Source organism: Nerophis ophidion, linkage group LG09 (genome assembly GCF_033978795.1).
Source record: "Nerophis ophidion isolate RoL-2023_Sa linkage group LG09, RoL_Noph_v1.0, whole genome shotgun sequence".
In the NCBI taxonomy this organism is placed as follows: Eukaryota; Metazoa; Chordata; class Actinopteri; order Syngnathiformes; family Syngnathidae; genus Nerophis; species Nerophis ophidion.
In genome coordinates, this window is record NC_084619.1 from 1,622,097 (window position 1) to 1,636,809 (window position 14,713).

The 14,713-nt window shown below is 37.6% G+C and overlaps 1 protein-coding gene across 1 annotated transcript in view; it reads left to right on the forward strand.

Annotated features, from left to right (window-relative positions):
• wnt8b (wingless-type MMTV integration site family, member 8b) overlaps positions 1-6,948 on the forward strand; it is a 28,862-nt gene extending 21,914 nt beyond the window's left edge. The window contains exon 6 of the mRNA XM_061909899.1: positions 6,095-6,948. Within this exon, the coding sequence (XP_061765883.1) occupies positions 6,095-6,664 (570 nt within the window). The 3' untranslated portion in view covers positions 6,665-6,948. The remainder of the gene's footprint in view (positions 1-6,094) is intronic.
• The last annotated feature ends 7,765 nt before the right edge of the window (positions 6,949-14,713 follow it).

Sequence of the window (14,713 nt, forward strand, 5' to 3'; positions counted from 1 at the left end):
ATCTTTGTAACAGAAAAAAATGGGGCTGGAAAGAGAGGAAAAAAACGTTTTCATCGCCCCCCTTTTTTGGCTCCATGGGACCCCTCCTTTTGGGTGTTGTCACTCCAGAGAAGATGATGATAATGAACAGGCTAAATAAATACTCCCGTTTCTTCGGGGGCCACAATGGCACTCGATGTGAAACTTTGGAACGGGGACGTGGCCCCTTTTCATGTGACAGATGTTTTTGTGCGCCTTAAAGTCAGGAGACACGGGGGCCGCGACAAACACGAAGACCTTTTCGCCTTTTCTCTTACAAGGCTTTCTTTGGCCCCCGGCCGGGGGGACGCTCCGCCCTCCTTTATCGGAATGTCTACCTTCTTCTTCGGTTGTTTCCTACGGACCCTGCAGGCGCAAGACGTTGAAACAACGTTGACAACTTGTTCAGTTAGGGCCTGACGTTGAGCAACTCAAATACAACGTTGAAACAACGTGCTTTTTCACCACATTTAATCAATGTTGGGTTCTGAAAATTGATTTGACCGTTGAATTTTGGTCATTTTCCCAACCAACACAAATACAACATTGAAACAACATACTTTTGGACAACATTTAATCAATGTGATTTGACCATTGAATTTTGGTCACTTTTCCAACCAGTATTTAACAACAAAAATACAACGTTGAAGTATCTTTTTTGACAACATTTAATAGATGTCAGGTTTTGATGTTGATTTGCTAATTGAATTTTGGTCATTTTTCCAACCAATATTTGCCAACACAAATACAACATTGAAACAACCTGCTTTTTGACAATGTTTAGTCAATGTTGGGTTCTGACATTGATTGGAGGATTGCATTTTGGTCATTTCCCAACCAACACTAATACAACATTGAAATAACTTGCTTTTGGACAACATTTAATCAATGTCAGGTTGTGACGTAGATTGGACCATTTTAATTTTGGTCATTTTTCCAACCAATATTTTCCAACACAAATACTACGTTGATACAACATGTTGTTTGACGACATTAACTCAATGTCAGGTTTGTGACCTTGATTTGACATTTGAATTCTGATCATTTTCCAGCCAATATTCTACAACACAAATACAACGTTCAAATATCTTTTTGTAACAACGTTTATTTAATGTCAGGTTATGATGTTTATTTGACTGTTGAATTTTGGTCATTTTCCCAACCAATATTTTACAACACAAATACAATGTTTATTTAATACAACATGCTTTTTGACGACGTTTAATCAATTTCGGGTACTGACGTGGATTTGATTATAGAAATTTGATCATTTTTCAACCAATATTTTACAACACAAATACAATATTTATTTAATGTCAGGTTCTAACATTTGACTATTGAAATTTGGTAATTTTCCAACTAATATTTTCCAACAAAAATACAACGTTGAAACAACATGCTTTTTGACTATTGAATTTTGGTCATTTTCCAGCCAACGTCATTGATCCAACGTCGTCTCAATTTACAAATACAACTATTTTGCAACGTTGTTTCAAAGTCAGTTTTAAAGGACGTGTACGTATATTCAACGTTGTATCAATGTCTTGTGCCTGCTGGGTTATATTGTTGGCTTAAAAACACGTCTTTTTAAACATGTAATCAAAATCTGCATAATTAAAAAAGGAGAATAATAATCATCCAATATTCCGTCTATTTTTTGGGGGGGGGGGGGGGGGGTCAAATGATATAAGGGACATGTCCTCTGCAGTGGACATTGATGCTCATCTATAGAATTTTTTTTTTTTTTTTACTGTATTATATGTGCAACACTGGCAGAAGAAACCAAAAAATGTCCACTTCAAAGGACACAGGCTCTCTTTAGGATATATACATGCAAAATATTTGCATTACAGCCTTTAATTATTTAATTCAACCAAAGATTGGCTGAAATTTTGCTAAAATATGAATGTTATGTTAGTTAAGTACGAGCCACACGGTGGTAGTGGTTTTTGTTTCTGAAGAGCTTGAGAACTTGGAATGTGAATCTTACAAGTCATGATTCGATTTGAATCCCATTTCGTGGGGTGACGATTTCGTTCAGATTCCATTCTCGAAAATTAGATTTTGAATTGTATTTCCATTAAATATTGCAGAATTTTAATCAATCCAACAAAAGGAAATAAAGTAAGCTTAACTCCAAGCCAAACCCATCTTCACAATACTTTAATCATTTACAAAGCAATTAAGAAGACATAAAAAATACAATACCGACAACCAAAAAATGAATAAAAGCAACAGTTTCAATCAAAATAATATTAATAATAGTTGTTCTTAAAAAAATTAAAATAAAACCCGGCCCAAAAAATATTTATAATTTTTTTTTCATAATAAAAAAATAAATAAATCACAATTTGAATGTGATTAGAGTTTTTTTTTAGCACCCCTAGTAGTCATTGTTTAGAATCTGAGAATCTGTTGATAAATATTTACTGTTTTCAAGACATATAGTATATTGATTGATTGATTGATTGATTGAGTGATACTTATTGGATTGCACAGTACAGTACATATTCCGTACAATTGACCACTAAATGGTAACACCCCAATAAGTTTTTCAACTTGTTTAAGTCGGGGTCCACCTTCATCAATTCATGGTATACTGCGGTCAAATTACTGATGGCGTGAGCTTGTGGTTTCTTAACCCCGGTGTTTTTCAACCACTGTCTGGTGTGCTGCGGGAGATTAATCTGATTTCACCTAATTGGGTTAAAAATATTATTTGCAAAGCAGTAATTCTAGTCTGCAAATGATGTGTTGTTGTTGAGTGTCGGTGCTGTCTAGAGATGGGCAGAGTAACCCTGTAATACTCTTCCATATCAGTAGGTGGCAGCAGGTAGCTAATTGCTTGGTAGATGTCGGAAACAGTGGTAGGCAGGGTGCAGGTAAAAAGCTATGTGATGCTTAAATAAAAAATAAAAAAAAGGTGAGTGCCTCTAAGAAAAGGCATTGAAGCTTAGGGAAGGCTATGCAGAACCAAACTAAAACTGAACTGGCTACAAAGTAAACAAAAACAGAATGCTGGACGACAGCAAAGACTTACTGCGGAGCAAAGACGGCGTCCGCAATGGACATCAGAACATGACATGACAATCAACTATGTCCCCACAAAGAGATAAATATGACAGAAATATTCCTGATTGCTAAAACAAATTAGATGCGGCAAATATCGCTCAAAAGAAGACATGAAATTGCTAAAAAAAAAAAAGAAAAACCACCAAAATAGGAGCGCAAGACAAGAAGTAAAACAATACACACAAGAAAACCGCAAAAAAAATCCAAATAATGTGACAGTACACCTGCTTTGAGACAATGCTTAGTTAATGCTTTAAAGCAGGGGGGTCAAACTCAGTTTAGATCGGGGGCCACACGGAGACAAATCTACTGGTAAAAATCACGGCACGATAACTTAAAAATAAAGACATATTCAGATTGTTTTCTTTGTTTAAAAATAGAACAAGCACATCCTGAAAATGTACAAATCATAATCTTGTTTTTTTTTCATTCACATGTTGCGGTTTATAGTATTCTATTTTTACTTGTTGTTATTTGTACTTTCTGAATAAGTTATGTGATGATGTTCATCAGTCAACACATTGGTGTTCATTTTCAATCTCATCATCATTCAAAAATTATACCAAAATCACATTACAGGATGTTATTTATGTAGTTTGCTCATTTTCCTCGACTGATGTACTAACATGTGGTTTATTTGTTTCACATGTGGAGCATCATCTGCAAAGATACAAATAATTGCTGTTGCGACATCTAGTGGACACATTTTGAACAGCGGTTTCTTTCATTCCAAAATGTCGACTACCGTATTTCCTTGAATTGCTGCCAGGGCGCTAATTCATTTAAAACCTCTTCTCACTCCTGCGCTTACCAAAGGCATGCGGTAAAAGTAAGCATGCGCTAATTATTTTAAAACCTCTTCTCACTCCGGCACTTACCAAAGGCATGCAGTAAAAATTTGAGTGTGATGTAAGCTTGGAGCTTAAATCCTACTGAATAGCTCTTAATCTTCTTCCCTTTATGAGATTTCAAATGACCAGTATTGAAATCAGCCTCCTCCATTTTGAAAATGATGACAGGGGAAGTGTCACTCGTGATGTCACCAGTTTGACCAGGCGGTAATTCAAGGCAGGCGCATACTATATACCCGGCGGCAATCAAGGAAATACGGTCATTTTTATACCGAGCAAACTCATCCCGCGGGCCGAATGGAACCAGTTCGAGGGCCTGATCCGGCCCGCGGGCCGTATGTTTTGACATCAAACGACTTTTTACTGTCAACCGAGTTAGTTTTTTTAATGATTTCTGCTGGTGGTGTGCCTCCGCATTCTTTTCAACGGAAGAAATGTGCCTCGGCTCACAAAAAGGTTGAAAAACACTTGTCTTAAAGGGGAACATCATCACCATTTCTGAAGGCTTAAAACCACATCAGTTCCCAGTGGCTTATTTTATTTTTCAAAGTTTTTCTCAAAATTTTACCCATCATGGAATATCCCGAAAAAAGGCTTTAAAGTGCCTGATTTTAGCTATCTTTACATCCATCGTCCATTTTCCTGTGACGTCATTTAGTGATGCCAACATGGCGGATAGCACAGCAAGACATAGCGACATTAGCTCGGATTCAGACTCGGATTTCAGCGGTTTAAGCGATTCAACAGTTTATGCATGTATTGAAACAGATGGTTGGAGTATGGAGGCAGATAGCGAAAACAAAATTGAAGAAGAAACTGAAGCTATTGAGCGAATAGCTATTGACGCTATTCGGCGATCACCTTCGATTGAGTGTCGCAGGATATCCAAACATCTCTGTGCCATTTCTGCCTTAGCATCGCCGGTAAAATGTGCAAACCAAACGATCGGGACTTTCGCATCTTGTAACTCTGGAGCAACTTAAATCCGTCGATTCGTAAGTGTTTGTTTGGCATTAAATGTGGGTGGAGAGAAAGGCTGGATGCAAATATAGCTACAAATGTACGTACAGCTAGCCTAAATAGCATGTTGGCATCGATTAGCTAGCAGTCATGCCGTGACCAAATATGTCTGATTAGCACGTAAGTCAATAACAGCAACAAATCTCACCTTTGTGATTTTGTTTACTTTATCGTTGGAAATGCATCAGCAGGATATCCAAACATCTGTGTGCCATGTCTGCCTTAGCATCGCCGGTAAAATGTGCAAACCAAACGATCGGGACTTTCGCATCTCGTGACACTGGAGCAACTTAAATCCGTCGATTGGTAAGTGTTTGTTTGGCATTAAATGTGGATGAAGGGAAAGGCTGGATGCAAATATAGCTACAAATGTACGTACAGCTAGCCTAAATAGCATGTTAGCATCGATTAGCTGGCAGTCATGCCGTGACTAAATATGTCTGATTAGCACATAAGTCAATAACATCAACAAAAGTCACTTTTGTGATTTTGTTGACTTTATCGTTGGAATTGCATCAGCAGGATATCCAAACATCTCTGTGCCATGTCTGTCTTAGCATCGCCGGTAAAATGTGCGGACCAAACGATCGGGACTTTCGCATCTTGTGACACTGGAGCAACTTAAATCCGTCGATTGGTAAGTGTTTGTTTGGCATTAAATGTGGGTGGAGAGAAAGGCTGGATGCAAATATAGCTACAAATGTACATACAGCTAGCCTAAATAGCATGTTAGCATCGATTAGCATGCCGTGCTAATGGATGCACACTCCACATAAGTCAATCAATCAATCAATCAACTTGAATCCGTCCTGATCGTGTGTTGAGGCATGATGTCTCCAAGGTACGGAAAACAGTGGAAAAATCGGAAAATAACAGAGCTGATTAGACTCGATGTTTGTAATATGTTTGAGAAAATGGCGGATCGACTACCTCTGAGAGCGAATAATAGAAAGGCGTTTAATTTGCCAAAAGTGACCCATTTAGAGTTGGGAAATCGGTTCAAAAAATAGATGGTCTTTTTTCTGCAGCATCAAGGTATATATTGACGCTTACGTAGGTCTGCTGATAATGTTCCCCTTTAAATGTCCGACCTTTACTGAACGCATCATCCGTGTGTCCTGACTTCCTGCCAGGCGGTGAAGGGGACCATGCAGAAGACCTGCAAGTGTCACGGGGTCTCGGGAAGCTGCACCACGCAGACCTGCTGGCTGCAGCTGCCCGAGTTCAGGGACGTGAGCAACTACCTGAAGGAGAAGTACCAGCGGGCCCTGAAAGTGGACCTCCTCCGCGGGGCCGGGAACAGCGCGGCCAGCCGGGGGGCCGTCGCCGAGACCTTCAGCTCCATCTCCCGCAAGGAGCTGGTCCACCTGGAGGACTCCCCCGATTACTGCTTGGAGAACCGCACCCTGGGCCTGCCGGGCACGGAGGGCCGCGAGTGCGTGAAGAAGGGCAAGACCCTCAGCAAGTGGGAGAAGCGCAGCTGCAAGAGGTTGTGCGGCGAGTGCGGCCTGGCCGTGGCGGAGCGCAAGGCGGAGACGGTGTCCAGCTGCAACTGTAAGTTCCACTGGTGCTGCGCCGTCAAGTGCCAACAGTGCAGGAAGACCGTGACCAAGTTCTACTGTGTGAAGAGAGGAGGGGCCCGGCCCAGGAACGAGAGCGCCGGCAGCCGCCGGAAGAACCTTAAACTGAGGAAGAAGCACTGAGCCTCACACTTGTAGGCTTGAAATATATTTAAGATTTATTTTTCTACATTCTTTTTTTATACACACAATGTTGGAGATTTGTCGCTGATTCGGTTCTTTTCCCACCGCTCTAAGTATTTATTTTTATACAAACAAGGATGTGATGCCCTCACATGAGTTCACCACAAACGTAGTCGCAGGCAGGGATGGGTGCAGATAGTTACCACATTGTTCCATGTTTTGGTACCTTTGTGCGGCGGCGGACTCGGCACTTGCCTAAGCACTTGGCGGGCAAACAAGCGTTTTCATAGTGAAGTCAGACGACTGCTTCTAGGCACAGATGCAATTTATTATTATTTTTTATTCATTTTAATTTTATTGACATCCAGCATCAGACATTCCTATCCATTCCATCATATTCACATACATCATGTGTCTGTTGTCTGCCCTAAATGTCCAAATATTTTTGTTTATGTCGCCACCACACCAACACCCCAAAAATAGAAAGAAACAGCAAAAAACAAACTAGTATCTACAATCACATCAATTAAATAAACAAAAAAGAAATAATAATACATTTATAATAATAATAATCAGAAACAAATAAAAAAATAGAAACAGATACATACATACATACATATATATATATATATATATATGTATACATTATATTATATATATATGTATACATATATACACATATACATACATACATATATATATGTACATATATATATATATACACACACATATACATACATACAGTACATATACACAAATACATACATATATATACATAAACACACATACATATATACATATTTATACACATACACACACAGATATATACATACATATATATACATACATATACAGTATATATACATACATATATATACATATATACATACACATACATATATACACATACATATATATCCATACATATACAGTATATATACATACATACATATATATGCATACATATATACATACATATATGTATATATACATACATATATACATACATATAGATATATATATGTATATATATATATACACATATATACATACATACATACATACATATACACATATAGGGAGTCATTTTTTTAAATTTTTGTATGTTTTAGGCAGTAACTAATTCGAAAAATTAAAGTCAGGCTTATGGTGTGTGACATAATTGACCCAGTTTTCCAGTATGAAGTAAATGTATCCAACTTATAATTAATAAAGTTGGATGACTAGATGCAAACAAACATGACTAGATGCAAACAAACATGACTAGATGCAAACAAAGATGACTAGATGCAAACAAACATGACTATGCCTAACACAGCAGGCACGAGACATTGAAACAACGTTGATAACTTGTTGAATTAGACTGTGAGGTTGAGCAACTCAAACATAACGTTGAAACAACATGCTTTTTGACGACGTTTAATCAATGTCGGGTTCCGATGTTGATTTGACCGTTGAAGTTTGGTAATTTTTCCAACTGATATTCTACAACACAAATACAGTGTCGAAACATGCTTTTTGACAACATTTAATCAATGTCGGTTTCCGATGTTGATTTACCGTTGAATTTTGGTAATATTTCCAACCATATTCTACAAACGTACAAACAACGTTGAAGCATGATTTTTGACAACGTTTATTCAATGTCGGGTTCTGACATTGATTCACCGTTGAATTTTGGTAATTTTTCCAACCAATATTCTACAACACACAAACAGCGTCGAAACATGCTTTTTGACAACGTTTATTCAATGTCGGTTTCCGATGTTGATTTGACCATTGAATTTTGGAAATTTTTCCAACTGATATTTTACAACACACCAACAACGTTGAAACATTCTTTTTTGACGACGTTTAATCAATGTTGTGTTCTGATGTTGATTTGACCATTGAATTTTGGTCATTTTTCCAACCAATATTCTACAACACAAATACAAGGTTGAAACAACATGCTTTTTGACAACGTTTATTCAATGTTGGGTTCTGACATTGATTTACTGTTGAATTTTGGTAATATTTCCAACCAATATTCTACAACGTACAAACAACGCTGAAACATAATTTTTGACAACGTTTAATCAATGTTGGGTTCTGATGTTGATTTGACCATTGAATTTTGGTCCTTTTTCTCAACCAATATTTTTCAACACACATACAACGTTGAAACATTCTTTTTGATGACGTTTAATCAATGTTGGGTTCTGACGTTGATTTACCGTTGAAGTTTGGTCATTTTTCCAACTGATATTCTACAACACAAATACAAGTTTGAAACAACATGCTTTTTGACGACGTTTAATCAATGTCGGGTTCTGACATTGATTTGACCGTTGAAGTTTGGTCATTTTTCCAACTGATATTCTACAACACAAATACAGTGTCGAAACATGCTTTTTGACAACATTTAATCAATGTCGGTTTCCGATGTTGATTTGACCATTGAATTTTGGTCATTTTTCCAACCGATATTCTACAACACAAATACAAGGTTGAAACAACATGCTTTTTGACAACGTTTATTCAATGTTGGGTTCTGACATTGATTTACCGTTGAATTTTGGTAATATTTCCAACCAATATTCTACAACGTACAAACAACGTTGAAGCATGATTTTTGACAACGTTTATTCAATGTCGGGTTCTGACATTGATTTACCGTTGAATTTTGGTAATTTTTCCAACCAATATTCTACAACACACAAACAGCGTCGAAACATGCTTTTTGACAACGTTTAATCATTGTCGGTTTCCGATGTTGATTTGACCATTGAATTTTGGAAATTTTTCCAACTGATATTTTACAACACACAAACAACGTTGAAACATTCTTTTTGACGACGTTTAATCAATGTTGTGTTCTGATGTTGATTTGACCATTGAATTTTGGTCATTTTTCTAACCAATATTCTACAACACAAATACAAGGTTGAAACAACATGCTTTTTGACAACGTTTATTCAATGTTGGGTTCTGACATTGATTTACTGTTGAATTTTGGTAATATTTCCAACCAATATTTTTCAACACACATACAACGTTGAAACATTCTTTTTGATGACGTTTAATCAATGTTTGGTTCTGACGTTGATTTGACCATTGAATATTGGTTGTTTCCCAACCAATATTCTACAACACAAATACAAGTTTGATAAAACATGCTTTTCGACAACGTTTATCCAATGTCAGGTATTGACGTTAATTTGACCATTGAAAATTGGTCATTTTGACAACCTATATTCTACAACACACATGCAACGTTGATTCTACATGTCGTTTGACAACGTTTATTCAATGTTAGTTTCTGACGTTGATCTGACCATTAAAATGTGGTCATTTTTACAAGCTATATTCTACAACGTTGATACAACATGCTTTTTGACGACGTTTAATCAATGTCAGGTTGTGACGTTGATTTGACTGTTGAAGTTTGGTCATTTCCCAACCGTCAACGTGGATCCAACGTTAGACATCAACGTTGTCTCAGTTTACAAATACAACTATTTTGCAACGTTGTTTCAAAGTCAGTTTTAAAGGACATGTACGTATAATCGACGTTCTGTCAATGTCTGCTGACGGCTTCAAATCCTTCTAATTGCGGTTCAATCAAAATTGTCAATATTAAAAAAGGATAATAATAATAAAAATGAAATATTCCGTCGATTTTAAAACATTTTTTGGGATGAAATGATAATAGAGAAGCGTCCTCTGCATTTTACTGTACCATATCAATCAATCAATCAATCAATCAATCAATCAATCAATCAATCAATCAATCAATCAATCAATCAATCAATGTTATGGGTGACACTGGCAGAAGAAACAAACAAATGTTCACTGCAGAGGAGGCTGGCTCTCTGGAGGATAATACATACAAAATATTTGGATCATAGCCATTAATTACACACAAATATATATATATATTAAAGATGAAAAAAAAGATGAAAAAAGAATGGTGATTTTGATAGGAGTCTATTTCGTTGAGCACTCTTATTGAGCACCATTGGATTTAATGCGTCAAGAAATGAAACGTGCACTACTTGGCTGCAGCCAGCGGAGGCGCTGTTCATTCAAGCGCAACTAGTCTAAAGAAGAAGAACTTGATCAAATAATAGTAATAATATATTCATGCAATAAATAAAAATTGCGATTTGCTTGTTAATAGTTTTTTTTTAAACACCCCCAACTTTTATAAGACAAAAAAAGCCAACTTCATTTTAAGTCCCTTTTAAAGACAACTCGAAATAAAATTTCTCAGCCCAAAAATTGAAAAAATTTAAATGAATAAATCGACTATCGATTATTGACATTTATTAATCGATTTTATAACTGCCCATATCCGAATTGTGATGCATCTAAAAATCGATTATTTACCCAACCTCTATTTGTAATAATATCAATAAAAGTTGGGTAATGTTTTTATCCGAAAAGTGATTCTCCAAAGAATTAAAATAAATAAATACATAAATAAAAACTTTTGAATTTTTTTTCCCGTTTTTCATTTTTTTTTAATTATGAATGGATTCACAATCGCAATAAATACCAAATTTGATTGGCTTTTTTTGGGGGGAAACCCCTAATTTTTATAAGACAAAAAAGCCAACATTACCGTATTTTTCCGACTGTCCGGAGTATAAGTCGCACTGGCCAAAAATGCACAATAAAGAAGGAAAAAAAACATATATACGTCGCACTGGAGTATAAGTCGCATTTTGGGGGGAAATTTATTTGATAAAAGCCAACACCAAGAATAGACATTTGAAAGGCAATTTAAACTAAATAAAGAATAGTGAAGAACAGGCTGAATAAGTGTAGGTTATATGAGGCATAAATAAGCAACTGCTATGTTAAGCTAACATATTATGGTAAGAGTCATTCAAAGAACTACAACATATAGAACATGCTATACCTTTACCAAACTATCTCTCATTCCTAATCCATAAATCCCATCAAATCTTATACTATAACATATAGAACATGCTATAACTTTACCAAACTATCTCTCACTCCCGATCACTAAATCTGCTGAAATCTTCTTCTTCGATGTGTCATGCGCCCCGCTAGCATCCTTTCTTTCTGCTGCTCAATTGCTGTTCTCTGCTGCATATTTCACTTCATCCAGCTTGTAATCTGCACTACATGATTTCCTTTTCAACGCCATTTTACTTCAGTCCTTCTCACTTTTTATAAGTTACCACCAATGTTGACGTGATCCATTTTAATAGCTCCGGCAGTAGCGTATAGCATTTAGCAGTTAGCATATCATGACCCACAATGCACTACTGCCATGACCCTCCCCCGCCCAATTCTTATTGGTTGACGTGGATGTGACGATTGCTGACATTTTCTTCGTCTCTTCCGCGAATGAGATAAATAATATCATTTGATATTTTACGGTAATGTGTTAATAATTTCACACATACAGGTGCTGGTCATATTATTAGAATATCATGAAAAAGTTGATTTATTTCAGTAATTATATTCAGAAGGTGAAACTCACATATTATATCAATTCATTACACACAAAGTGATATATTTGAAATGTTTATTTCTTTAAATTTTGATGATTAGTACTGACAATTACTGAAAATCCCAAATTCAGTATCTCAGAAAATGAGAATATTAGTTACGACTAGTACCAAAAAATATTTTTTAGAAATGTGGGCCAACTGAAAAGTGTGAAGATGTAAAGTTTCAGCATGTACGGCAATCAATACTTAGTTGCAGCTCCTTTTGCCTGAATTGCTGCAGCAATACATGGAGTCCAGCAGTCTGTTGCACCCTCAGGTGTTATGAGAGCCCAGCTTGCTTTAATAGTGGCCTTCAGCTCTTCAGCATTGTTGGCTCTGGCATCTGGCATCTTCCGCTTCACAATACCACATAGCTTTTCTATGGGGTTAAGGTCAGGTGAGTTTGCAGGCCAATCAAGAACAGGGATACCATGGTCCTTAAAGCAGGTACTGGTAGATTTGGCACTGTGTGCAGGTGCCAAGATCATGTAGGAAAATGAAATCTTCACCTCCATAAAACTGGTCTGTGGCAGGCAGCATAAAGTGTTGTAAAACTTCCTGGTAGACTGCTGCATTGACCCTAGACCTCAGGAAACCCAGTGGACCAACACCAGCAGATGACATGGCACCCCAGACCATTACCCATTGTGGACATTTGACACTGGACTTCAGGCAACGTGGATTCTGTGCCTCTCCTGTCTTCCTCCAGACTCTGGGACCTTGATTTCCAAAGGAGATACAAAATGTACTTTCATCTGAAAACATAACTTTGGACCACTCAGCAGCAGTCCAGTCCTTTTTGTCTTGAGCCCAGGCGAGACGCTTTTGACGTTGTCTCTTATTCAAGAGTGGCTTTACACAAGGAATGCGACAGCTGAAGCCCATATCTTGCATAGGTCGGTGCGTGGTGGTTCTTGAAGCACTGACTCCAGCTGCAGTCCACTCTTTGTGGATCTCCCCCACATTTTTGTTTGACAATCCTCTCCAGGGCGCGGTTATCCCTCTTGCTTGTACACTTTTTTCTAGCACATCTTTGTCTTCCCTTGGCCTCTCTATTAATGTGCTTGGACACAGAGCTCTGGGAACATCCAACCTCTTTGGCAATGACCTTTTGTGTCTTGCTCTCCTTCTTTAAAGTATCAATGGTCATCTTTTGGACAGTTGTCAAGTCAGCAGTCTTCCCCATGATTGTGTGTCATACAGAATCAAAACAAGAGACCATTTAAAAGCTTTTCCAGGTATTTTGAGTTAGTTAGCTAAGTAGAGTGTGGCACCAGGTGTCTTCAATATCTGACCTTTTCACCATATTCTAATTTTCTGAGATGTTGAATTTAGGGTTTTTATTGGTTGTCAGCTATAATCATCTCCTTTTTGGGAAAAAAACACTTGAAATGTATCAGTCTGTTTGGAATGAATGTATACATTCTACAAGTTGGACTTTCTAAATGGAATTAATGAAATAAATCAATCTAATAATATGACCAGCACCTGTAAGTCGCACCTCCGACCAAACTGAAAAAAACGTTGACTTATAGACCGAAAAATACGGTCATTTTAAGTCCCTTTTAAAGACAACTCGAAATTGAATTTCTTGCCAGATCATGCAAATTGAGCAAAACGCCCATCAGAAATTGTGACAATGTTCTGGTAAAATCGTTGCTTCTATTGAATCCAAAACGACTTTCAACGACCATTTGAAGTCATCCCGTTAGTCCTGTAATCTTCTGACAACAAAATCGAAAAAAAAAACAAAAAAAAAGTTGAATTGTAACCAGGTTTTCTCCTGTTGTATTTAAATGTCTATAAGATAAAGCACTTTGTTGTGTCCATTGTTATTTATTGCACAGCCTGGTCTAGTCTTACAGTCTCTTGTTAGCCGCCATGGATGTCCTGCAAGAACAACAACAATAAACCCTTCCTCCTTCAGTTTGTGTTGTGCTTTGACTCAAACACAAACTCGGCCTCGGGGCGGAGGTTGCATAGGAAGAAAAGAAAACTCTCCAAGGCACTCTTTTCGAGCCTTTCTCAATTTCGCCTTGACAAATCCCCCCCCCCCCCCCCCACCCTGCCCCCCTCACCATCATGCACACTAATCCTCAAAGAAACTCCCAGAGTTTCTTTACTGTTTAATACTAGTTTAATTAACTTTGTCCAGACAGAGTCGTGGCCTGGGGGGGGTGGAGGAGGGCATGAGGCAGGTAAAAAAAAATGTTGTATGCTAATCTCCTTTTTTGGAGTAGCGAGGTGGTAGGTGGTAGGTGGTGTGGTGGTGGTGAAGGTGGTGGGGCGGACTGTTGGGAAAACTTTAGGTTGCCTGTGCAAGGCTTCCTGCGGCTGTTTTATTCCCATTTGGCTCCTTTCACTCCTCTAGGGCCTTGCTTTGCTCGATTTAACAATGAATGCAGAGCTAATCAGCTCTCTCGGAAATGCAGCGCTGTCGAGGAAGGTAATCCCTCCTCCTCCGCTCTCAATGGACTGTCGCCTTCTAAAGGACTTTGGGAAAAGGCTTTACACGGATTCACACTGTTGGCTGAAAGGAAGT